The sequence below is a fragment of the Nerophis ophidion genome, linkage group LG17 (assembly GCF_033978795.1).
Source record: "Nerophis ophidion isolate RoL-2023_Sa linkage group LG17, RoL_Noph_v1.0, whole genome shotgun sequence".
Taxonomy (NCBI): domain Eukaryota; kingdom Metazoa; phylum Chordata; class Actinopteri; order Syngnathiformes; family Syngnathidae; genus Nerophis; species Nerophis ophidion.
The window spans coordinates 3,100,385-3,127,136 of NC_084627.1; the positions used below are offsets into that span (position 1 = coordinate 3,100,385).

General features: G+C 42.1%; 1 protein-coding gene across 9 annotated transcripts in view; it reads right to left on the reverse strand.

Annotated features, from left to right (window-relative positions):
- cplane1 (ciliogenesis and planar polarity effector 1) overlaps positions 1-26,752 on the reverse strand; it is a 165,729-nt gene that overhangs the window by 25,457 nt on the left and 113,520 nt on the right. For 5 of the 9 annotated variants that reach the window (XM_061875724.1, XM_061875725.1, XM_061875729.1 and 2 more), the window contains 21 exons: positions 26,543-26,740; positions 25,736-26,472; positions 25,484-25,674; positions 25,324-25,404; positions 25,096-25,257; positions 24,866-25,024; positions 20,664-20,895; positions 20,462-20,589; positions 20,175-20,413; positions 19,945-20,109; positions 19,734-19,875; positions 19,561-19,658; positions 16,566-16,709; positions 16,376-16,487; positions 14,145-14,415; positions 13,111-14,082; positions 12,895-13,043; positions 12,738-12,820; positions 12,610-12,656; positions 7,985-8,261; positions 7,591-7,920 (listed from right to left, as the gene is read on the reverse strand). In XM_061875724.1, coding sequence (XP_061731708.1) covers positions 7,591-7,920; positions 7,985-8,261; positions 12,610-12,656; positions 12,738-12,820; positions 12,895-13,043; positions 13,111-14,082; positions 14,145-14,415; positions 16,376-16,487; positions 16,566-16,709; positions 19,561-19,658; positions 19,734-19,875; positions 19,945-20,109; positions 20,175-20,413; positions 20,462-20,589; positions 20,664-20,895; positions 24,866-25,024; positions 25,096-25,257; positions 25,324-25,404; positions 25,484-25,674; positions 25,736-26,472; positions 26,543-26,740 — 4,917 coding nt within the window. The remainder of the gene's footprint in view (positions 1-7,590; positions 7,921-7,984; positions 8,262-12,609; positions 12,657-12,737; positions 12,821-12,894; positions 13,044-13,110; positions 14,083-14,144; positions 14,416-16,375; positions 16,488-16,565; positions 16,710-19,560; positions 19,659-19,733; positions 19,876-19,944; positions 20,110-20,174; positions 20,414-20,461; positions 20,590-20,663; positions 20,896-24,865; positions 25,025-25,095; positions 25,258-25,323; positions 25,405-25,483; positions 25,675-25,735; positions 26,473-26,542; positions 26,741-26,752) is intronic. The other 4 variants (XM_061875732.1, XM_061875730.1, XM_061875731.1 and 1 more) reach the window with 3 other exon arrangements.

The following is a 26,752-nucleotide window of genomic DNA, read 5'->3' on the forward strand; positions in this document are numbered from 1 at the left end:
GCGCGCGAACTATCTATGCGTACAAAATAGGCTTAAATCTTCCTGCAAAAATATCTAACTATGCAATGGATTACATCCCTATTCTTTAAAAAAAAAAAAAAAATGTCTAGTGATATATTCCCAGACATCCATCCATTCACCCATGTTCTACCACTTATTCCCTTCGGGGTGCGGGGGGCGCTGGAGCCTATCTCAGCTACGATCGGTCGGAAGGCGGAGTACACCCAGGACAAGTCGCCACCTAATCGCATGGTTCTCATGCTCAAGACAATACTAGCCAACCCTCCCGATTTTCATGGGAGACTCCCGGATTTCAGTGCTCCTCCCGAAAAATCCGAAAAACCATTCTCCCGAATTTCTCCCGATTTCTACCTAGACAACAATATTGGGGGCGTGCCTTAAAGACACTGCCTTTAACGTCCTCTGCAACCTGTCGTCACATCTACTTTTTCCTCCATACAAACAGCGTGCCGGCCCAGTTACATAATATCTACGGCTTTTCACACACAAAAGTGAATGCAAGGCATACTTGGTCAACAGCCATACAGGTCACACTGAGGGTGGCCGTATAAACAACTTTAACACTGTTACAAATATACGCCCCACTGTGAACCCACACCACACAAGAATGACAAACACATTTCGGGAGAACATCCGCACTGTAACAAAACACAAACACAACAGAACAAATACATAGGAACCCTTGCAGCACTAACTCTTCCGGGACGCTTCAATATACACTCCCGCTACCTCCAACCCCGCCCCCTCCACCACCACCTCAAACACCCACCCCCCTCCCCATCTCCCGAATTCGGAGGTCTCAAGGTAGGCAATTATGCTCCAGATGCCATTTTACACAACAAATTAGATGGACATTTAGAAAAGCATGGAGGTCTACAACTTTTTTGTGTGAGGCTGGGTCTAGGAAATTGCTATCAAGACCGCTTGTACCGTTTGGGGTCGCTTGAGCCTATCTCAGCTGAATTCGGGCAGAAGGCGGTGTACACCCTGGACAAGCCGCCACCTCATCGCAGGTAGACAGATAGATAAACAACATTCACTCACATTCACACACTAGGGCCAATTTTAGTGTTGCCAATCAACCTATCCCCAGGTGCATGTTTTTGGAGGTGGGAGGAAGACAGAGTCACGGGGAGAACATGCAAAGTCCACACAGAAAGATCCTGAGCGAAGGATCGAACCCAGGACCTTCGTATTGTGAGGCAGACGCACTAACCCCTCTACCACCGTGGGTATCAAGACCCTCCTGGATAAACATGCATCAATTTTGCTCGGGTAAGGTTGCATTTCATGATTTAACTATGCGCCTACTGTCATGTTTGTTGCTGTTGTAGTGTGTTTTCCCCCATCTTTATCAAAATATAACAATAGATGTCAACATTGTGTATGTCAGGTCTATTTGACTACATAATGAAGAGCGCCGCAGTTTAAGAGCCCAAGGGCCGGACATTGAAATGTGGATGTTTCATCAGAAAGTGCCTCCGCAGGTTATATTTATTGGGGACTGTATTTACTTAGGGCTTCACAGTGGCAGAGGGGTTAGTGCGTCTGCCTCACAATACGAAGGTCTTGCTGTCCTGGGTTCAAATCCAGGCTCGGGATCTTTCTGTGTGGAGTTTGCATGTTCTCCCCGTGAATGCGTGGGTTCCCTCCGGGTACTCCGGCTTCCTCCCACCTCCAAAGACATGCACCTGGGGATAGGTTGATTGGCAACACTAAATTGGCCCTAGTGTGTGAATGTGAGTGTGAATGTTGTCTGTCTATCTGTGTTGGCCCTGCGATGAGGTGGCGACTTGTCCAGGGTGTACCCCGCCTTCCGCCCGATTGTAGCTGAGATAGGCGCCAGCGCCCCCCGCTACCCCGAAAGGGAATAAGCGGTAGAAAATGGATGGATGGATGTATTTACTTAATTGCAAAGTAAACACATTAGCTTTCACACTGAAAATTCATTATTCTGTCCTCGCTACTCATTTCCAGTGTGTGCAGCGAGTTAAGCTCTAGATCATGGGTGTCAAACTCTGGCCCGCGGTGTAATTTAATTTGGCCCTTGCGGCAATATCAATTTAGCATTAGAGCTGGCCCGCCGGTGTTATACAGCGTCGGTGCCGCTGTTACACCGCATTCACCGCTAATACTCATACTTGCCAACCCTCCTAATTTTCCCGGTACACTCCCGAAGTTCAGTGCCCCTCCCGAAAATCTCCCGGGGCAACCATTCCCCCGAGTTTCTACCGATTTCCACCTGGACAACTATATTGGGGGCGTGCATTTAAGGCACTGCCTTTAGCGTTCTCTACAACCTGTCGTCACGTCCACTTTTCCTCCATACTAACAGCGTGTCACATAATATTTATGACTTTTACACACACACACATGCACAAGTGAATGCAAGGCATACTTGGTCAACAGCCATACAGGTCACACTGAGGGTGGTCGTATAAACAACTTTAACACTGTTACAAATATGCGCCACACTGTGAACCCACACCAAACAAGAATGACAAACACATTTTGGGTGACACAACAGAACAAATACCCAGAATCCCTTGCAGCACTAACTCTTCCGGGAAACTTCCAGCAAACTGACCAATAATTAACGTTTTATTCATGCATTTTCTGTTGCTACTTCAAGGCTTGAATGTTTGGTTCATTCATTATTGTTATTTTATTTTTAAATGTATTATTAGCCTGTGGAAATGTTTTTATATTTACCTCAGAAGATCGCAAATAGAAAAAAAGGCATAAAATGTTTATCCATCCATCCATCCATCCATCTTCTTCCGCTTATCCGAGGTCGGGTCGCGGGGGCAGCAGCCTAAGCAGGGAAACCCAGACTTCCCTCTCCCCAGCCACTTCGTCTAGCTCTTCCCGGGGGATCCCGAGGCGTTCCCAGGCCAGCCGGGAGACATAGTCTTCCCAACGTGTCCTGGGTCTTCCCTGTGGCCTCCTACCGGTTGGACGTGCCCTAAACACCTCCCTAGGGAGGCGTTCGGGTGGCATCCTGACCAGAAGCCCGAACCACCTCATCTGGCTCCTCTCGATGTGAAGGAGCAGCGGCTTTACTTTGAGTTCCTCCCGGATGGCAGAGCTTCTCACCCTATCTCTAAGGGAGAGCCCCGCCACCCGGCGGAGGAAACTCATTTCGGCCGCTTGTACCCGTGATCTTATCCTTTCGGTCATGACCCAAAGCTCATGACCATAGGTGAGGATGGGAACGTAGATCGACCGGTAAATTGAGAGCTTTGCCTTCCGGCTCAGCTCCTTCTTCACCACAACGGATCGGTACAACGTCCGCATTACTGAAGACGCCGCACCGATCCGCCTGTCGATCTCACGATCCACTCTTCCCCCACTCGTGAACAAGACTCCTAGGTACTTGAACTCCTCCACTTGGGGCAGGGTCTCTTCCCCAACCCGGAGATGGCATTCCACCCTTTTCCGGGCGAGAACCATGGACTCGGACTTGGAGGTGCTGATTTTCATTCCGGTCGCTTCACACTCGGCTGCGAACCGATCCAGTGAGAGCTGAAGATCCCGGTCAGATGAAGCCATCAGGACCACATCATCTGCAAAAAGCAGAGACCTAATCCTGCGGTCACCAAACCGGAACCCCTCAATGCCTTGACTGCGCCTAGAAATTCTGTCCATAAAAGTTCTGAACAGAATCGGTGACAAAGGACAGCCTTGGCGGAGTCCAACCCTCACTGGAAATGTGTTCGACATACTGCCGGCAATGCGGACCAAGCTCTGACACTGATCATACAGGGAGTGGACCGCCACAATAAGACAGTCCGATACCCCATACTCTCTGAGCACTCCCCACAGGACTTCCCGAGGCACACGGTCGAATGCCTTCTCCAAGTCCACGAAGCACATGTAGACTGGTTGGGCAAACTCCCATGCACCCTCAAGAACCCTGCGGAGACTATAGAGCTGGTCCACAGTTCCACGACCAGGACGAAAACCACACTGTTCCTCCTGAATCCGAGGTTCGACTATCAGGCGTAGCCTCCTCTCCAGTACACCTGAATAAACCTTACCGGGAAGGTAAGGTTCCATGATAAAATGTTTATTTAAATTTTATTTGATATGCCATTGATATTTTTTTAATTATTATTATTATTATTTGAAACTGGATTTTGCATGTCACTAAAGTTATACAAGCCTTGCTTGTTCAATATTTAATGCAAAACTTGTTTGGGTCCCTATTAAAAGGTTAATTTGTTCAACCTTGGCCCACGGCTTTGTTCCGTTTAAAATTTTGGCCCGTTCTGTATTTGAGTTTGACACCCCTGCACTAGATGTTTTGTGGAGGATTGATGTTCCTTCTTTTGCATTTATTTCCTTTTACTTCTTCCTGCATTTAGGTTTGTAAGACTAAAAATATAAACATAAAAGTACAACGTCCATTGTGTATTTTACATAAATAAAATTGAGGCTTTGGTCCTAACAGATTCCCACAATAAACTACAATTTTTTACACATATCGCAATTACAAAACATTCACACACCAAACATTGCACACAATGTATGTGACTCATCACAGTAAAACCTATGGTTTGTCGCCCTCTACTGGTCAAATTTAGCGTTACATGTATTTAATGAAGTTACTTTCAGACAAATACCAACACGACCACAATTACAAAATACATCACAAAGTCAGCAATTTCACTAACAAAACAAACTAAATATCCTTATGCACAACATCTACTTACAAAGATCTGACCAAACTTAGTAATAAGGTTTACACACTGGGATTTCTACCATTGTTGCTGCTTGTCCGGATCAATGTGTCCGTCCGTCGCTTAAAAAGTCAGCCAGAAATCGATGACTCAAGTACTTGCTCGGGGCACAACATTCATACTTTGTTGTCCAGCCATTGATAAAAGTGAGATTTTTGCAATTTAGATTTTGTTTTCAGGTGAATGACAAGTCGACCTCTACTCAACCCACTGCTGCGGGGTGACAGGAGTACGGCATACATGATCAGCCCTGGTTTTAAAGTTTTCATCCAGCTTAATTGAGGATAGAGAAAAAGGAGGACTACAACAGCAGACTCGTGCAAAGCTTTTCAGGTAAAACTTGACCAAATATCGGCCAATTGGAAATACGTCACAAATCGGTCAAATTCCAAATGGCTAGTTTGGAGGAAGTATTAAAGAAAGCAAGATTTTGTTTTATAAATATCATAGTTTGGTTTTAAATTTCCAGGACTTATGCAGATCCCAAATACACAAAAACAGGTACTTATAGTTTTTAAAAAAAAAGTTGGTTTTGCATGATAGGTCTCCTTTTAAACTCTTTTAATCCATTATAATAATGCTCTTTAAGGCTGAGCCAATCAGTGACCGCGATACTGGACACCGCACTGATTATTTTGGTCTCCTTTAGTGGCCAATACTACTGCAGTGTTGATATTTTTAATTTATGCCTGAACATGGATAACATTGGGCCAAAAACTTCTTCAAAAATCTTTAGAAGAAAATAATTGCGCAATATTTAAAGCGCAAAGTGGCGAGGGACGACTTACACTGACGACTAATGATAATAAATAAATAAATAGGGTTGAACTCCGCCAAGGCTGCCCTTTGTCACCGATTCTGTCCATAGCTTTTATGGACAGAATTTCTAGGCGCAGTCAAGGCATGGAGGGGATCCGGTTCGGTGGCTGCAGGTTTAGGTCTCTGCTTTTTGCAGACGATGTGGTCCTGATGGCTTCATCTGGCCAGGATCTTAAGCTCTCACTGGATCGGTTCGCAGCCGAGTGTGAAGCGACTGGGATGAGAATCAGCACCTCCAAGTCAGAGTCCATAGTTCTCGCCTGGAAAAGGGTAGAGACCCTGGCCCAAGTGGAGGAGTTCAAGTACCTAGGAGTCTTGTTCACGAGTGAGGGAAGAGTGGATCGTGAGGTCGACAGGCGGATCGGTGCGGCGTATTCTCTAATGCGGACGCTGTATCGATCCGTTGTGGTGAAGAAGGAGCTGAGCCGGAAGGCAAAGCTCTCAATTTACCGGTCGATCTACGTTCCCATCCTCACCTATGCTCATGAGCTTTGTGTTATGACCGAAAGGACAAGATCTAGGGTACAAGCGGCTGAAATGAGTTTCCTCACCCTAGCTCTCCCTTAGAGATAGGGTGAGACGCTCTGTCATGTACAAATTAGAGTGTATGCTATTTATAACCTACTGTATTCATGTCATCTACATACAATTGTTCTTGTGGTAATTATTGGGCTAAATCTGGGACCTTAGATACTACATTTTGTCATCTTGTGTGTTGGTATTAGAGCTGTGAATCTTTGGGTGTCCCACGATTTGATTCAATATCGATTCTCGGGTCACGATTGGATTCAAAATTGATTTTTTTTTCCCAATTCAACACAATTCTCGATTCAAAAACGATTTTTTTCCCGATTCAAAAGGATTCTCTATTCATTCAATACATAGGATTTCAGCAGGATCTACCCCAGTCTGCTGACATGCAAGCAGAGTAGTAGATTTTTGTAAAAAGCTTTTATAATTGTAAAGGACAATGTTTTGTCATCCATCCATCCATTCATCCATCCATTTACTACCGCTTATTCCCTCTGGGGTCGCTGGCGCCTATCACAGTTACAATCGGGCAGAAGGCGGGGTACACCCTGGACAAGTCGCCACCTCATCGCAGGGCCAACACAGATAGACAGACAACATTCACACTCACATTCACACACTAGGGCCAATTTAGTGTTGCCAATCAACCTATCCTCAGGTGCATGTCTTTGGAAGTGGGAGGAAGCCGGAGAACCCGGAGGGAACCCACGCATTCACGGGGAGAACAAGCAAACTCCACACAGAAAGATCCCGAGCCTGGGATTGAACCCAGGACTGCAGGACCTTCGTATTGTGAGGCAGACGCACTAACCCCTCTGCCACCGTGAAGTTTTATCAACTGATTGCAATAATGTAAATTTGTTTTAACTATTAAATGAACCGAAAATATGACTTATTTTATCTTTGTGAAAATATTGGACACAGTGTGTTGTCAAGCTTATGAGATGCGATGCAAGTGTATTGTTCTTCTTTTCTTTTTTTTTTTTATAAATGTCTAATGATAATGTCAATGAGGGATTTTTAAGCACTGCCATGTTGAAATGATAACTAATATTGATACTGTTGTTGATAATACTCATTTTTGTTTCATTACTTTTGGTTTTTTCTGTGTCGTGTTTGTGACTCCTCTCAATTGCTCTTTTTATTGCAGTTCTGAGTGTTGCTGGGTCAGGTTTTGTTTTGGAATTGGATTGCATTGTTATGGTATTGCTGTGTATCGTTTTGTTGGTGAGATGAATGAAAAAAAATTATATACATATATTTTTTTACAGATGAGAATCGATTCTGAATCGCACAACGTGAGAATCCCAATTTCGAATTTGAATCGATTTTTTCCTTCACCCCTAGTTGGTATGACAATAAAGTTTTTTGAATCCTTGATTTATACAAAAAATGTAAGTGTCAAAACTACCCCAGATTCTTTTTAATTTTTCAGTATGCTACTGTACACTCTGTGGAAAAAACAAACTTGTATTACCTGATCATTTCCATGTGTTTTGTAGGGTAGATTCCTGGTGTAGTGATACTGATCAGCTGATGGAGAGCGTTCCATCGGAGTGCTCTGAATGGGAAGCTGATGTGCATACATGGAGGCTGGGTTGTTAGCGTCCAGATTTGGCATGTATATTTGTGATTGAGGGGTGACAAGGTTTTGCTGAGGTGTGACACTAGCAACGTGAGGTGAAGGCACAACAGGATGCGAGGGGTTCATGCCGAACTGAGGAAATGATGAAGAATTCTGCTGGGCTAGCTGCAGGTTGGAAAATGAAACTCCCAAAACGTCCATCATGTTCATGTAGTTGATGTGCTGCAACACAAACATTTCAAGTCAGTATCGATCAAAAAAGATTCTAATTGGTTAGTGTTGTTACCTGGACTAGTCTGAATAAGTCTTCACCAATACGCTGTCTCATTGGTGGTGCCTGAATGAAGGATGGATGGTTTGGGCCAGTAGGATCCACTGTGGGTGTCTCAGGGATGAGGTGTGAGGTATGAGGCTGAGAACTTGATGGATAGTCTCCTGGTGTGTTGGCAAACAGCCTTTCACTTGAATAAGGGAACTCTACTTCAGGCTGAACACTTCGAGGGATGTGGGGGTCTGGATCACTTGTCGTCTGGGTCAACAGACGGCTTCCTGCTTGGCGACAACTTAAACAACAAAACAAGTTGGATACTATTATGGATTATAATCACAAAACTAAAATTGAACACAAAAAAAATATATAACAAATGTTCAAGGTGTCCAAAAAAATTTCACATGACTATAGATGGGTTATGCCAGTGGTTCTCAACCTTTTTTCAGTGATGTTCTGTGAACAGTTTTCTAATTCAAGTACGCCCTAATCAGAGCAAAGCATTTTTGGTTGAAAAAAAAAGAGATAAAGAAGTAAAATACAGCACTATGTCATCAGTTTTTGATTTATTAAAATGTATAACTGTGGAAAATATTGCTCATTTGTAGTGGTCTTTCTTGAACTATTTGGAAAAAAAAGATATACAAATAACTAAAAAGTTGTAGAAAAATAAACAAGTGATTCAATTATAAATAAAGATTTCTACACATAGAAGTAATCATCAACTTAAAGTGCCCTCTTTGGGGATTGTAATAGAGATCCATCTGGATTCATGAATCCATCCATCCATTTTCTACCGCTTATTCCCTTTTGGGGTCGCGGGGGGCGCTGGCGCCTATCTCAGCTACAATCGGGCGGAAGGCGGGGTACACCCTGGACAAGTCGCCACCTCATCGCAGGGCCAACACAGATAGACAGACAACATTCACACTCACATTCACACACTAGGGCCAATTTAGTGTTGCCAATCAACCTATCCCCAGGTGCATGTCTTTGGAAGTGGGAGGAAGCCGGAGTACCCGGGGGGGGGGAACCCACGCATTCACGGGGAGAACATGCAAACTCCACACAGAAAGATCCCGAACCTGGGATTGAGCCCAGGACGGCAGGACCTTCGTATTGTGAGGCAGACGCCCTAACCCCTCTGCCACCGTGAAGCCCTGGATTCATGAACTTAATTCTAAACATTTCTTTACAAAAAAAGAAATCTTTAATATCAATATTTATAGAAAATGGATTATAATAGCATCTTTGATGTATTTGCAAATATATGGAGCATGCCCACAAAAAAATCTAGCTGTCAACACTGAATATTGCATTCTTGCATTTCTTTTCACAGTTTATGATCTTACATTCATATTTTGTTGAAGTATTTATTATTCAATAAATATATTTAGAAAGGATTTTTGATTTGTTGCTATTTTTAGAATATTTTTTAAAAATCTCACATACCCCTTGGCATACCTTCAAGTACCCCCAGGGGTACGCGTACCCCCATTTGAGAACCACTGGGTTAAGCCCCGACTTAAACAAATTGAAAAACTTATTCGGGTGTTACTATTTAGTGGTCAATTACACGGAATATGTACTGGACTGTGCAATCTACTAATAAATGTTTCAATCAATCAATTTCAATGACTTGTAAAACATGCTAGTAGGGTAGAACCTTGATTTTCGAGCCACTTTATTTGCAAACTTTTCGGTTTACGAACTTTTAGATTGCGCCAAATATGCCACTGTGCGAGAACCATGTCTCTGTACAAATGCTTTGTTCACTCCTTTTGTCATTTTGTGCTTGCTGGTATTGAGGAGCTTGAGGAAGCCAGTTTTGGACCACAGTAAGTTTGTAACTGATTAGAAGACTTTTTGGGGAAAAAATACCAAAGCAGACTTATTTTGCAGCGGCGAAGTAGACGACCTCTTGTTCAGCGGTGCCTCTTCCAACACACACACACTGGTTATTATTTGGAATGGGGACCAAGTTTTTGATCATCACTTGTGGGGACCACCCTTTCTACAGGTAGTGGAGGCATTTAAAACAACAAGGTAAAATGCCCACTGTCCAATTAGCTCATACATGTCTTTAAATCTCTGGGTTGATGAAGTAATGTGCTGATCGTACTTACTGGGGACCTTGGGGAAAAATAGTTAATATGGTTCATGAGGACCAAATTTAAATAATTTTGCATAATTCACACACATTTGTGCGTGACTACTCAGGACCATTAAAAAAATAAAAATAAAATACAATTTCAAATTAAATATGACATGATCCTCAGAGTTCAGCACTAACAGCTGTCCTCTAATAGGAAGTTTCACTACTTAAATGTACGATGGCTGCTGTGCAAATGTCTCACACTCAAACTAACCAGTAAACATGTTTTATGGGCCAAAGCATACAAATCACTTAGGCATCTTCAGAATGGATCTGACTATCATTTAAAAAGGTTTCCCTTTAAAGGACCTGTTTTTTGTCCCCATACAGTCAAAGGTCCCCTAAGGTGACTGTGTAAACAGAGCGATGTCCCCATTAAGTAAGTATTGCCAGAACACACACACACACACACACACACACACACACACACACACACACACACACACACACACACACACACACACACACACGCGCACAGTGCCTCTCCCCTGCCCCCTACCGTCCCTCCTTCTGTCTGCTCGTTTCTCTCTCGTGTGCCAAAGGAGCAGCTCATGAGAGGAACATTTGTGATGGTAATTTACTGTAAGTGGATATTATTTTGAAAAGGTTTTTAATTGTAGCAATATGGTTGTTAAGACTAAGGATTTTTGTAATTTCTGATCCTTTGTGAGGGCGCCAAAGGGACTTGAATGTGTATGTTGGTAGAGCAGTTTAGCTTGTCTTCGCCGTTTTCAGCTCGTAATTACAGTGAGAGTTCAATCATCCCCTACTTGTTATGTTTGTTTGATACAGTGCACAAGTGGTTCTCTAACTTTCTCAAAGTACCATTTCATACAACACTTGGCTCTCCAAGTACCACTGTAATGACCAACAATAAAATAAAGTAGTGTTTAATGCCTAAATATTCATTAAAAACAAGGCAGAGGTTTTATTTAGCAAGTATATTTAATATTTTTGGCCACTGTTAAATTACACACAGTTTGAACAGTAACATTGTGTTTGAATATTTGATTAAGTGAGTCTTTGACGTACCATTAGGTTAGGGGTGTCAAACCGTTTTAATCCGGCCTGCAAGATGAGTTTGATACGTATAAAAAAGAACTGCGATTTTCTAACAACAGAAACTGCTGTTCTCGATGTGTCCACTGGATGTTGCAATAGCAAATTAAGTGTAATCCACGTCACACATGACACTGTTTAAAGGTGACGTGTCAGATGACTTTAAGCGCCCTCTCGATTGGCTGCTGCTACTCCAATCAACACAGGTGCAAGTGATCAGCTGCTCCTGTTGTGGCTGGCAGCCGGTCGATGCAGCATCGACGCACAATACCTTTCATTGAAAATGATCCACCCAACGGATACAATACCAAAATGGTAAGCTGCAAAGTCAATGTGACCATCATTTTTGTGATAGTGAGAGTTCCGTGCAATCCTCGCAATTGGTTGACGGCGCAATGCGCACCCTAAACTCCATTGTAAAAATGTGTTTCTATATTTGTTGTTTGTTATATTTTATTTTATGTTCACATAGGTTATGTTATAGGTTATATTACCTTGACTTCGGCTATTGTGTCATTTTGATAATTATTTTGTTTTTAATATTTGAATGATGATGAAGGAATGTGTTGTGGCAGTTGCAGATGTCACCAAGTGGCGGTTTAAGGAAACATTGAGTTGCTTTTCTAAACAAGTCTTTTATTGTGAACTGCCAAAATGAGAATGCTGAACAGGAAGTGCTTTAAGTTTAATGGATTTGTAAATATACTGAGACAGTCTAAGTTGATTGTGTTTTTCATGGTGTTTTTGAAAATGCTAAATAAAAAAAATCTCAGAAGTTTCAACTAATATAAAACGTTTTTCCAAGAGGATTATTTGTAATATGTTAATTTTTAGAATGTGCTTACTGTAGTTTTGGGCAAAGTAAGACAAAGAAAACTATTTTGGAGTTGTCTTTATTTTTAAGTTATGATTCCCTAATTTTACCAGTCCGTCTTACGCGGGGGCGTACAATTCTTGAGGAGAAATTTAATTTCAATTAGGTTCGTAAATCAAGGTTCTACATGTATTGGAGATATCCTCAAAGTTTTATAGTAACAATGAAAATGCTCAATGGCTTATCAACATTTTGGCTATTGGCTTCATGTTTTTCAATCTATGTTGATCAAGTTTTACACACATGATCTTGTCAGTCCCCTTTAAGTTTGTAGTAAATTTTGTGGAGAGTAGGCTAAAAAGTTACAGCAGGTGTTTTTGTAGACCACATTGAGATGTGGGAGAAATTTTAACTCGATTCGACTAATGAGAGTTGAATAACAGCTCCACCGTGTGGTACATTTGTCAGAAAATTAATAGCACAGGCAACACATAGAGGTGCATGTTTTAATACATTTTTTTGTGTGCAGCAGTTAAAGTTTGAATAAATACATATGTTTGTCGCTGTGAGTGCTCTCCAAATGTATACATTTGACATGAAATAAAAAGAACTCACGCAGAAGTGGGGTTGGGTGTCTCTAACAGATCCGCTATCTTTAAACTCTGAAAAAAGAACAAAACAGTGTTTGTGCATGTACACTGATAAGGTGATATCATTTATTAAGGATAGGCGGCTCTATTCACGGTTTGAGGTGAGCACAGATTTTCAGATATCCCATTTGAGAGAGAAGAGGACACGTCCGTGCGGTCGTAGTCACTACTTTTGCCTGAGACATATACACAATGTTGATTAAAAGCGCTTTTATAGGATGCATAGAACTTTACAATTGTGTTGTCATACCTTCTTTTTCAGGTGTAACATCCAAATCCTCAAAACATGGTCCCTGTGATATTGGGACAGGCCTCTGAGCACTAAAGCTAAGTTCATCTGGGTCGTCAGGGAGAGGTGTCCTGTGAAACACCATCTCTTCTGGTTCGTGAGCATGAGAACTACCGGAGGAAGATAATTAATATGTAGACAATTAGCATACACATGCTTTGTTAAATGTGCACTTACATGGCAGGTTCTTCATGCTGTTCATTGTGAACAAAAGCATCAATAGGAGTTTTAGCTGTTTCAGGAAAGCCAGTATCAACGATGGCCTCTCGTTCCAGGCTGATGTCCATCTCAGGTTGCACCACTGGAAAACCAGTCCCCTTTGTTTCCGGGACTTGGACGTGAACTACGGCGTCAGATTCAAGGACAGAAGAGAACCTGTGCTCCAGCAGGCCGAGAGAAGTAAGGACGGCCGGTGCAGAGGTTTTAACGCGAATGACTATACCTTCATCGAACGTTCCATCTGCCTTCTTTTTCTTTTTGCCCTGATGACCCTGAAGCGCCCTCCTGTCAGCCCAGCGTAACATCCACTCCAGCAGCCTGCCGAGTTCTGGGAATTCAGCCTCTAATTTAGAGTCCAGGACCTGTTGCAGTTCTACAACGGCTTCTGGAGACACTGAACATTCTGTTGCCTGCAGGGCACTTTGGCTCAAGTCGGAAGCGGAGACTCTCTTTAACTCTTTAACATTGCTGTGCAGGCGGCTAAACAATCCAGTTTGCCTCTCAGACAGAGCGAGTGCAGAGAGGCTGGTGGAAGTTTGCTGCTCAGATGTCGTGTCGCGTTTCGCTGTCCTCTGGCAGCAGCCAGCTCTGAAAACAGGAAGGTCGTTGTTGCGGAGTTTCCTCTCCGGGTACTGTCCGCTGTCTCTTTGGCGCCGGTGCATCGTTGTGAGCACGTCGAAGGTAAGCGAATGCAACTCTCGCTCCCTCATCATGGTGCAAAAGGATTTCAGCAAGGGAGGCTCTCCGCCGTCAACGCTGTCCTTCTCTAGCATGTAGCTGAGGAAGAGCTCGAGAAAGTTTAGATACTCGTCGTCCTCGAGTTCAAACTCCCAAGTACCAACGACAGGAAGGGAGGTTAGCGCTGCATCATGTTGACTGACATTTTGCTTCGCTGGAACAGCAGTCCTCTTTTTTTTTTCTCTCGCCCCCCTTTAAGAAGACAACAGAATAAGCCACGCCATAAAACGCTGTTTTTGTTTCACACTAGTTACCTTGCTTTAGATTGGCTATGTGGGTTTGGAGAGACGCCCTCGATCTCTGCTGTATCGGTTAAAGTGCTGGGGTTCACACTCACGACAGGTGATGGCTGCCTCGGCACAGATGCCCCGGGTTTGCGTCCCCTGTCTTCATCTTCCTCTTCTTTCACCCACAGTCGGAGCTCAAGGGGAGCCAGGTGCCTAAGCATGCGGCCGAGGTGCTTTCTCCTCTGCTTGGACTTGTTTTGGATCAGAACGGTCATTTTGGCCTGGTCTTTGTCCCCCTCTAGAGAACAAACAATATGCAGCAGAATACGTTTACGGTATTAAACACCTGACTTGCAACATAAGATCTCACAGGCTGCCTCACAAGACCCGTAGCAACAGTTTGGGTATCAAGTACAGTAGTGTACATAAGCACAAATAACCCACTAAAGTTATATATATATATATATATATATATATATATATATATATATATATATATATATATATATATATATATATATATATGTATTAGGGACGGCGTGGCGCAGTGGGAGAGTGGCCGTGCGCAACCCGAGGGTCACTGGTTCAAATCCCACCTAGAACCAACCTCGTCACGTCCGTTCTGTCCTGAGCAAGACACTTCACCCTTGCTCCTGATGGGTGCTGGTTGGCGCCTTGCATGGCAGCTCCCTCCATCAGTGTGTGAATGTGTGTGTGAATGGGTAAATGTGGAAGTAGTGTCAAAGCGCTTTGAGTACCTTGAAGGTAGAAAAGCGCTATACAAGTACAACCCATTATATATATATATATATATATATATATATATATATATATATATATATATATATATATATATATATATACATACAGGCCAAAAGTTTGGACACACCTTCTCATTCAATGCATTTTCTTTATTTTCATTTCATGTAATTACTTCAGAAAAGCCACCCTTTGCTCTGATTACTGCTTTGCACACTCCTGTCATTCTCTCAATGAGCTTCGAGCACACCTGTGAAGTGAAAGTCATTTCAGGTGACTACATCTCGAAGCTCATTGAGAGAATGCCAAGAGTGTGCAAAAAAGTAATCAGAGCAAAGGGTGGCTACTTTGAATAAACTTTTTTGTTAAGTACATAACTCCACATGTGTTCATTCATAGTTTTGATGCCTTCAGTGACTATCTACAATGTAAATAAAAATAGTCATGAAGATAAAGAAAACACATTGAATGACAAGGTGTGTCCCAACTTTTGGCCTGTACTGCATATACAGTACATATATATATATATATATATATATATATATATATATATATATATATATATATATATATATATATATATATATATATATATGTATACAGAACTGTTTCATGAGGGGTTCCCTCAATCATCAGGAAATTTTTTCTCCTGATGATTGAGGGAACCCCTCATGAAACAGTTCTGTAGAGATGAAGTAGTCTTGTGATTTTTCCCACACCTATATATATATATATATATATATATATATATATATATATATATATATATATATATATATATATATATATATATATATATATATAAACTGTTTCATGAGGGGTTCCCCCAATCCTCAGGAGAAAAAATCTCCTGAGGATTGAGGGAACCCCTCATGAAACAGTTCTGTAGAGATGAAGTAGTCTTGTGATTTTTCCCACACCTACATATTGCGCTCTACCACGGTATCGAGCACTATTCTCTGGATAATCCAATCAAGACATATATATATATATATATATATATATATATATATATATATATATATATATATATATATATATATATATATATATATATATACATATATATGTATATATATATGTGTATATGTATATATGTGTGTATATGTATATATATATATATATATATATATATATATATACATATATATATACACATATATACATATATATTCCCTGCCTACCGCCCAAATACAGCTGAGATAGGCTCCTGCAACCTCGCGACCCCAAGAGGGACAAGCGGTAGAAAATGGATGGATGGATGGATACACATCTAATATATATATATATATATATATATATATATATATATATATATATATATATATATATATATATATATATATATATATATATATATATATTTATATATATATATATATATATATATATATATATATATATATATATATATATATATATATATATATATATATATATATATATATATATATATGTATATATATATATATATATATATAAAATAAATGTGTGCATACCAGACACACTGCATTGCTTCAGGCTCTGCAGCAGTGAGTTATACTTTTCCCTCAGGGAGACTCTGACAGACTCCTCCTTCTCTGGGAAGGCAAGTACCAGCGTGTCTGCCACCTGAGGAGGAAAAACAACAAAATACCATTTTGGTTGTTGTTGTTGTTGAGGGAGGAGAATGAGAAACCATCATTTCACCAGAGCAATAGGTGGCAGTTCGGACACCAGGCTGAGCAGAAGGTCCTGGAGGATTTCCTCAGCATTCAGCAAGTGAGAGAAGGGCAAGTAACGATGGGCCCATAGAAGAGTGTCCATGCAGGCTGACAAAACCTCAGTATCAGCCTAAAAGAAACATACACAAATCAAGCTGTTAAAGCATAAAACAGTCATGTGAAAACATTTGAACATCCTATGACTTTCTTATTTTTCACATTACTAAATTAAATTTGTGGCGGCGCCTCCAATGGGTTGTTGTCACGATGCTTTGGAAGGCATACTGGCATACACTTAGTACAAATATATCATCAATGTTTTATGAATTCGACGGCTTGCTTGATTTTTTTAACCAATCTTGCTTAAATGTTGCAGACGTGCTTATAGGTTCACTAGAGGTTTTGGTTAAACATCCTGAAGTTGCAGTGGGCACGGATGTAATTAGGGGGGCTTGTCCCCTGAACTTCCCAACGCCCTCTCTCTTATAGAAGGCAGTTTTTGTCCCCTGTGCTTTTCAATATCCAAAAATAATGTTACGCTATTAAATGGAGACAACACTTTTGCCAGGCGGAAAACCATTGCTCAGACTGAAGCCAGTCCCTCCAGATTGCCCGTAAGCCCATTGATTGGCTTTTAGGCACGGCCAATAAATGAGCTTCAAGCACACCTGTGAAGTGAAAGCCATTTCAGGTGACTACCTCTTGAAGCTCATCGAGAGAATGCCAAGAGTGAGCAGAGCAGTTAGAAACATTCCTAAATGGTTACCTGACCCACATTAGGCAACTTGTTTCTTATTGCTTATAGCGTATTCATATTTTTTTTTACAATACTTTTCAATATAGAACAGTATTTTACAGTAGAAGGCACAGTGAGTCTCCCCTTATACAGTGGTCTGTTAGTTTTTGTATGATTACATTTTTTCCCAAACAAACTAATCAAGTGCTGAAACGAAGAATCTCACGTGTTGATGACTCAATCTCTGTGCTTTTTTATGTTAAGTAATGTTAGTTTTATACAGTACAGGTCATAAGTTTGGACACACCGCCTCATTCAATGTGGTTTCTTTATTTTCTTGACTATTTACATTGTAGATTGTCACTGAAGGCATCAAAACTATGAATGAACACATTTGGAGTTATGTATTTAGCAAAACAAGGTGAAATAACTCAAAACAGGGTTTATATTCTAGTTTTTTCAAAATAGCAACCCTTTGCTCTGATTACTGCTTTGCACACTCTTGGCATTCTCTCGACGGGCTTCAAAAGGTAGTCTACCTGGAATGGTTTTCACTTCACAGGTGTGCTTGAAGCTCATCAAGGGAATGCCAAGAGTGTGCACAGCAGTAATCAGAGCAAAGGGTGGCTATTTTGAAGTAATTAGAAAATAAGTATTTCACCTTTTTTTGTTAAGTACATAACTCCACGTGTCCATTCATAGTTTTGACGCCTACAGTGACAATCTAAAATGTAAATAGTCATGAAAATAAAGAAAACGCATTAAATGAGAAGGTGTGTCCAAACTTTTGGCCTGTACTGTACCGTATTTTCCGCCCTATAAGGCGCACCTAAAACCTAAAATTTTCTCAAAAGCTAACAGTGCACCTTCTAATCCGGTGCGCCTTAAATATGGACCAATATTGAGCCACAGCAAGTCTCGCAACTACGGTAAGCAGCCACCGACTTAATTTTCCCCCGTAGAGGAAGAAGTCCGCGTCTTCTACGGTAAGCAGCCGCCGACCTTATTTTCCCCCTTAGAAGAAGCGCGAGACGGAGCCGGGCATGTTGGATGCCGTATTCGCCCAACTGTTTGATTGGAACACTGAAGAAGAATTTGACGGATTCGTGGATGAGCTTTACATGTTTATTTTGTGTCTTGTGTTGTGTGACATTATCGTTTGAGCAACGTTGAGTTATTGATATATTATTGCTTTGCACTATTTCGAGTGTCACTATATTGTGATTGCACTAACGTTTGATTTACCAAACGAGTATCAGACTGTTTTTTACGTGTTTATTGAATCGGGGAAAATATAAAACAGCTGTTTATTCATTTTGGGAGTGAACAGAGTTGTCAGAACGCTGGTTTGTAATCTATTGATAAAGTTTGACTGACCTATCTGACTGTTTTGTTGACATTCCCTTTAGTGCAGCTCCATCTAAAGCAGTGGTTCCCAAAGTGGGCGGTACCGCCCCCCTGGGGGCGGTGGAAAGATCTGGGGGGGCGGTGAGGAAGAAAGGGGCGGTAGGGGGGCGGCAGTCCGAAGTCGAAGTCAGAAGTTCGAACGTTTGTTTGACGATTTGTACACAACACGTGCAGCAGGACGAGTCAGTGGACGACGCATCAGGGTCCGGTTACCACACGCCAACATCATATTTAGTAGAACGGGGCTTCAGTGCAGTCGCCTTGCTTCTTTCCAAGCAAAGAAACCGACTGAAAATTACTGACCGCGGGGATCTACGACTTCTTCTTAGTGAGTTCCAGCCTGATGTTGAGAAGCTTATGTCCCTGCACCAAGCACATCCATCCCATTAATATTAAGTGTGAGACAATGAAGGTTACTGGTGGAATGTTTATTTACCATTCTATGTTGCTGAAACAGTTAAAACTGCTAAAAAATAAATTGGTTTACTAAATTGGGTTTTATTTGTGAAATACACATTTGTGTTTAACCTTTCTCTTTTCAAATTGCAGCATACCAAATATCAAGAAAGAGGTGTTTGTTTCCATATGTGTCTGTGGGGGTGGCGGGGGGGCGCTAGGAATTCACTGGGGAGCCAAGGGGGCGCCAGCCTGCAAAAGTTTGGGAACCATTGATCTAAAGGATGCATAACGTAACCCCAGCCTCTACTGTAGCATCTATTCTATGCGCCTTAAAATGCGGTTTGCCTTATATATGAACAAAGTTTTAAAATAGGCCATTCGTTGAAGGTGCGCCTTATAGTGCGGAAAATACGGTAATTACACACACAATCCATCCTACCCGTTGCATTCTGGCCGCCTGGTACTTCCTGCAGGCAATAGAAAGCTGATCTCTGACATGAAGCATCCAGCATAAACCACACAGCTCCCTGAAGCAAACTTAATAAAAACAAATCGTGTCAGTACCTTAAAAAAAGATGCTAGATTATAAGTAAAATAAGGGTGCTGTATTACTAATAGTGTGAATAGCATCCGAGTCCAGGTTTTTGTTCTCCATCTCTTTGAAGAATCCACCATGGCTGACAAACTTCCTCAAACCTTCTGGGAGAGCTTTTTCCTCTTCAGCAGCGGATGGGTAACCGTACCTCATCTTTATCTACAAATGAACGGTGCCAAAGCATAACCACTTTGGAAGATGTCAAAATGAAAAAAATCTTGAGAGTACCTTGAAGAGTAGATGCCTGGCACGGCGTAGATGACGAATGTACCACTGAGCAGCAGGGTGACAACAATGAGAGGACCTGAGGAGTAATAGCATCCTTTGGAGAACTCCTGACACTTTGTGACGTGTTGCAATCTCTGTAAGCTGCCCCGCTGGTCCTACTGGATCCTGGAAATGGTACCCAACGAGTAAGTACACATGTACAGGAATAGTCATACATGTTTACAATGTACCTGTGTGTTTGGGGAAGGTTGAGGACAATAAAGAGGTGGGGATGGCAAATAGAGTCCACTGTGCACCAAAGCGGGCAGGCCTGAGCACAAGTCCTTGGCCGAGTCCAATAAGAAGGTCAAGGGTGAGGACAACACATTCACACCAGCCATGACGGAGGCCTTTAGGATCTCGTGGATGGACACCTGTAACAATGCCAAGTCTTCTCCTTCCAGAGGGTCTAGAGGTTTGAGACAAGATGCTAGAGGATAAGAGGCTTCACTGTGAATGAACATACTCAAAAACAAACCTATAAACTTCTTATCGGTGATATCCCTGAGTTCTTGAGAGTTATTGTCAAGTAGATGCTGCAACTCTGCCTGGAAAATACTCTCAGGGAGTAAAGCTTTCGGGAGGTGAAGCTCCTTTCTGTTAATCCTGTTTTTGAAAGGTAAACCACTCTCAGCTGTAGTGACAGGAAACTGAATTCATTGTTTCGCTCACACACTCACCGAGTGAAGTCCAATTGGTCAAGGCAGAAGTTTTTGTAGGCAAGGCTGACAGAGGCTGCCGTCTTCCAGTCGCCGAGATTGAACGCCAGCCAGGCGGTCTCTGGGAGCAGACCCCCAAGAAGGAGCAGGTCCAGGGCGTAGTCCACTGTCCACTTCTCGGACATGTGCTGCTGGCGGACCGCTCGAGCCACCTCCTCTTGGCTGAGCGGCACCAAGCGTCCCACATTTAAGGCTGCCTCGAAACAAAAAAATATATATATATAACATGAGGAAAAATAATAGTGAAGACTTCAAGGCAGGCGCAACAGCTTGAGAAAAAATACGAAAAACCTCTTTCAAACCTGCTGGCTAATTTCAGTTATGTTCAAAGGCAGACTTGATTGATTTTTAATGCCGGAAAATTCCATTTGTCAGGGCCTTAAGGGAATTCTCAACCGTATTATGTTTAAGAGTAGGCCCACTTTGAAAACCCCTGCTCTATTCTCAGACTGTGGTACAGGTTCCACTATTGATAAATGCTCTCCATCTAGCAATACACAGGAACATCATAGATTTTTGTTCATAAAGATTTAATACAAGGGCTTCACGGTGGAAGAGGGGTTAGTGCGTCTGCCTCACAATACGAAGGTCCTGCAGTCCTGGGTTCAAATCCAGGCTCGGGATCTTTCTGTGTGGAGTTTGCATGTTCTCCCCGTGAATGCGTGGGTTCCCTCCGGGTACTCCGGCTTCCTCCCACTTCCAAAGACATGCACCTGGGGATAGGTTGATTGGCAACACTAAATTGGCCCTAGTGTGTGAATGTGAGTGTGAATGTTGTCTATCTATCTGTGTTGGCCCTGTGATGAGGTGGCGACTTGTCCAGGGTGTACCCCGCCTTCCGCCCGATTGTAGCTGAGATAGGCGCCAGCGCCCCCCGTGACCCCGAAAGGGAATAAGCGGTAGGAAATGGATGGATGGAAGATTTAATACAAGTCCATGGTCTATATCAAAATATATACAAACCCCGTTTCCATATGAGTTGGGAAATTGTGTTAGATGTAAATATAAACGGAATACAATAATTTGCTAATCATTTTCAACCCATATTCGGTTGAATATGCTACAAAGACAACATATTTGATGTTCAAACTGATAAACGTTTTTTTTTTTAAAATAATCATTAACTTTAGAATTTGATGCCAGCAACACGTGACAAAGAAGTTGGAAAAGGTGGCAATAAATACTGATAAAGTTGAGGAATGCTCATCAAACACTTATTTGGAACATCCCACAGGTGTGCAGGCTAATTGGGAACAGGTGAGTGCCATGATTAGGTACAAAAACAGCTTCCCAAAAAATGCTCAGTCTTTCACAAGAACGGATGGGGCGAGGTACACCCCTTTGTCCACAACTGCGTGAGCAAATAGTCAAACAGTTTAAGAACAACGTTTCTCAAATTGCAACTGCAAAAAATTTTGGGATTTCAACATCTACAGTCCATAATATCATCAAAAGGTTCAGAGAATCCGGAGAAATCACTCCACGTAAGCGGCATGGCTGGAAACCAACATTGAAAGACCGTGACCTTTGATCCCTCAAATAGCACTGTATCAAAAACCGACATAAATCTCTAAAAGATATCACCACATGGGCTCAGGAACACTTCATAAAACCACTGTCACTAAATACAGTTGGTCGCTACATCTGTAATTGCAAGTTAAAGCTCTACTATGCAAAGCGAAAGCCGTTTATCAACAACATCCACAAACGCCGCCGGCTTCTCTGGGCCCTAGATTATCTAAGATGGACTGATGTAAAGTGGAAAAGTGTTCTGTGGTCTGACGAGTCCACATTTCAAATTGTTTTGGGAAATATTCGACATTGTGTCATCCGGACAAAAGGGGAAGCGAACCATCCAGATTGTTATCGACACAGTTATTGTGTTATTCAGCTATTGACTTTGTTTTGCTCAATTAATTGTATGTAATAAAATAAAACAAATAACTAGTTTAGATATTGTGTTGTTAAACTGTCAATAGCACCTGAAAATAAATACATTGAAAACAGTACAGTTAATACGATACCAATCGGCATCGGAAGTGGCATCAGCCGATCTCACTCATGGATGATCGGAATTTGCAGCATTAAAGCCTGATAGGCACATCCCTAATTAAAATTTGGGCAGAACTGGGCATATATTTTGACTCAGGGGCCACATTGAGATAAAAAAATGTGTCCGGTAGGCCAATGTTTATGTGTGTATAAAATATATAAACACATTTAGCTGTAAAAAAAAAATCTGCTGTATAGTATATGGGTTTGGGTCCCTTTTTTTTTCAGGAACACTAATACCAAAAGTCACAATGTCCGATAAGAGTTCTAAAAACGTTATGACGGACCACTTAAAAAAAAAAAGAATGGAATTTTACAGTTTTTTACTGAATGGGATAGCCAAAATGTCCATGAAAATAAAGAAAGTGGGATTTACGCAAACAGGCTGGACAAGCTGGTAAAGAAGACCAGTAAAGTGGTGGGAGTGGAGGCTAGACTCTCTGGTGGTGGTGTCAGAGATAAGAAGTCTAGCAAAGCTCCTAGCCATTATGGACAACACCTTCCACTCACTACACTCGGGCCTGGCGGAGAGAATGAGCACGTTTAGTGGAAGGCTCAGACTCCCAAAATGCAACACGGAACGACACGGAAAGTCCTTCATACCGACAGCCATCAGACTGTATAATGCATATGTTCCTTTTTGACGGTACTTGAATGTATAACAGACTGTATTAATATTATTCACGTGTGAATTATGCTGTATAATAAACTGTATTTATATTATTCGCATGTGAATAATGCTGTATAATAGACTGTATTTAAATTATTTGCATGTGAATAATGCTGTATAATAGACTGTATTTTTATTATTCACATGTGAATAATGCTGTATAACAAAATGTATACTATTCACATGTGAATAGGCTGTATTTATATTATTGACATGTAAAAAATACCTAAGTGTTTGTTTATTGTGAACGAACTGTGGTGCTGAATTTCCCCCAGGGATCAATCAAGTACTTTCTATTCTATTCTATTTACAATATTAACTATGAACAATAAAACACTGAATATTAACCAGATATTGACGTCGCTCCTCTTTTACTTCTCAGACCAGCTCCTCGATAGTTGTGTATCTCTTACAATCAAGCAAAGCACAACACAAATGTAAAAAACAACAAAATATGATTGCAGAGTGTAATGAACACCAACAATTTGATATTTTGTCACGTAAAAATCTGCTCCCGCACCGTTTCTGACACAAGTGTTTCGGGCTGGCTGCTCTGAGCTGCTGTGATGTAGATTACCGTAATAATTCGTATAACACTCAAAAGCACACATTTCGACCACTGAAATACTTTCTATAGTTCAAGACTTATGGTCATTTAAACACAGCACAGCACATAATAATGGCGGCGACAGTTTTGATGTTAAAGGTCTAAAAAAAATGTTTACAACGGCCCAGGTCTGGTATACATGAAACATGTAGGAAATAAGACTCACTAAATTAAATCCAATACAATTTTCTAAATTGTTATAACAAGTGGAGGATAGAAAATGTGAAAAAATTACAATGGTACTTGGTGTAAAAAGTTTGTGGTATACACAAAACATGTAAGAAATAAGACTCACTGAAATTCAATCCAATAATTTTTTCTAAATTGTTACAAGTGGAGGATAGAAAATGTGAAAAAATTACAATGGTACTTGGTGTAAAAAGTTTGTGGTATACACAAAACATGTAAGAAATAAGACTCACTGAAATTCAATCCAATAATTTTTTCTAAATTGTTACAACAAGTGGAGGATAGCAAATATGAAAACAATATAATGGTACTTGGTGTAAAAACTTTGAGAAGCCCTGCACAGGCATGTTACCAACAAGCATCCTTCAAGACTGAGTGACAAGGTAGCATCCAATAGGATAAAACTTGCCACAGACACCCTGAACTCCTTGCTACCAAGATAGTGCTATGGGAGCCAACACATGGGAACCGACCAAAAAAAACGTCTTAAGCCAACATATGAAGAAGACTGCAAGAGTGGGGCGTGGAGTGGAGAGCACTACAGAACTGGCCGCAGGAATGGGAAACCTCAGAGTGGAATCTACCTCTGGCAAACCCAACAGAGGACGACCCAATAAGGACTACGCTAGATTATGCTATACGTACCGTGAGGTAGATGTAGCGGTGGCAGGACGGCCACATTGTGCGCAGGCAGGATGTTAAGCGGCCGATTAGTAAAATAGGAGGCCATGAATCTCGCCAGAGCATGAATGACGGCATAGGCGGCGTCAATATGCAGGTTTGTCGGCAGAAGTGGGTCAGCTGCTGAGCACAAAAGTTAGACGACTAATGACGGGAATCTTAACCGAAGCAGATAGCGTTTCTTTGACACTGACATTCTGTGCAAGCGGCGTCGTTACTGTAATGTCCCGCTCTGTGCAGAACCAAGTGGGCCATGTGTTCTCCCAACTCCACGGCTTCTCTGAGATGATACTGGGCCAACAGGCTGTAGAGGAGAGCCAAACAAAGCCTTGTCTCCTGGAAGACACTACGAGAACCTAGGAGAGAGGCGTACATTATTACTGTGAGACGTTATTTGGGCAAAACAAAATCAAGTGACATACTTTTTTTACTCTCTTCCCAAATTTGTGTTTGCAGCGTCTCAACACCGTTTTGGTACAAGCCACACAGGAATAGCTGTTCACCTGACGAGATAATCCTTTATATTTAGTTCCACATAACAAACAGCAGCCAGTGCATCGAAGGTGATGTGCTTTCTTATACCAGTGTAATTCAGCAGTGTGGGGCCCTCCTCCAGTCGTTCTCCTGTAGCTTGCAGAGCTCTTTGGATCTCAGATATGATTACGGACAGCTGCTCGTCTTCCGCCTCCCAACCGCTGCCATCTTTAAAGCCACGGATCTCCTCTTGGTATTGCCGGCTGACCTTGTAGACCCACTTCCACACTCCAGCAAGTCTGTAAAACCAGAGGACGTTTTGACAAAGTGCTGTTTTGTTTATCTAAAGACAAGCCAAACCTGCTGGATGGTCTGTGGGGTACAGGCAGACCCTGACGTGCAACTCCTCTTTCCTTTTCCTTGCCTTCCTGTAGTAAAGGCACATGGTATACATCTGAAGATGCAATCTGAGGGTCCTTCTCTGCTGAAGCCCACACACTTCTTTGTTGCAGGCTGTAGGCACGATCGAGGGAATCGGAGACCAGATTGAGAATCAGCACAGCTCTGCATAGACTTTCTAAGCGACTTGCTGGGCAGAACTCGCTTTGAGGGCCCAGCAGCAGGTGCACCAGCTGCCTACTTAGTTCCACCACCAGCCCCAGGGCTTGAGGCCCACCTGAGTGATCCCACGGAAGAAACGATAAAATCGTTTTAAGAAGCTGCAGGAGCCAAGAAGAACCTTTCCCCGAGCGGACATCACTGCTCGGGATCAAGTGGAGAAAAGCGGCAAGTTGCGCCAGTCGGTAGATGGCGTACTTCAGCAGGTGAGCGCGATTTTCCAACGCGGCGCCCAGAGACATGCAGAGAGCCCACGCTGTCAAGAGTCCGTTCTGAATCTTCAAAAGTTCATGGTGAAGATGGTGGACGCTCTCCTGAAAGTCTTCCTCGGCATCGGAGCTAGCCGTATGTTTAGAGTCGGCCTCCGAGTCCGGCGCGTGAACTGTATCAAACATGGAGGCAAACTCCAGACGTCCGCCATCCGCCGGCTGAGAGCCAGCAGGAGGTCCGTCTATGTCAGAATCGTCCTCAAAGAAGGTCTGGAAGTCAATCACAATAGTTAAAGCAGCAGCAATGACATAACAACACAACTTTTTCTTGTTGACAGACCTGCACTTTATCTATGAGCTCTTTTGTACTACTGAGGAGCCCCTGGTCCTGGAGGAAAAGAGGCAAAGGGGAATCCTGTGTGGCTGGAGAAATAGAGTCGGTGGCAGGAGGCACACTCGTGGCGAATGATCTGGTGTCTTCAAAGCCACGGTCCAGATTGGGGAACGATACAGACTCCAAACACATCTTCACGTAACTCTGGAAACGAAG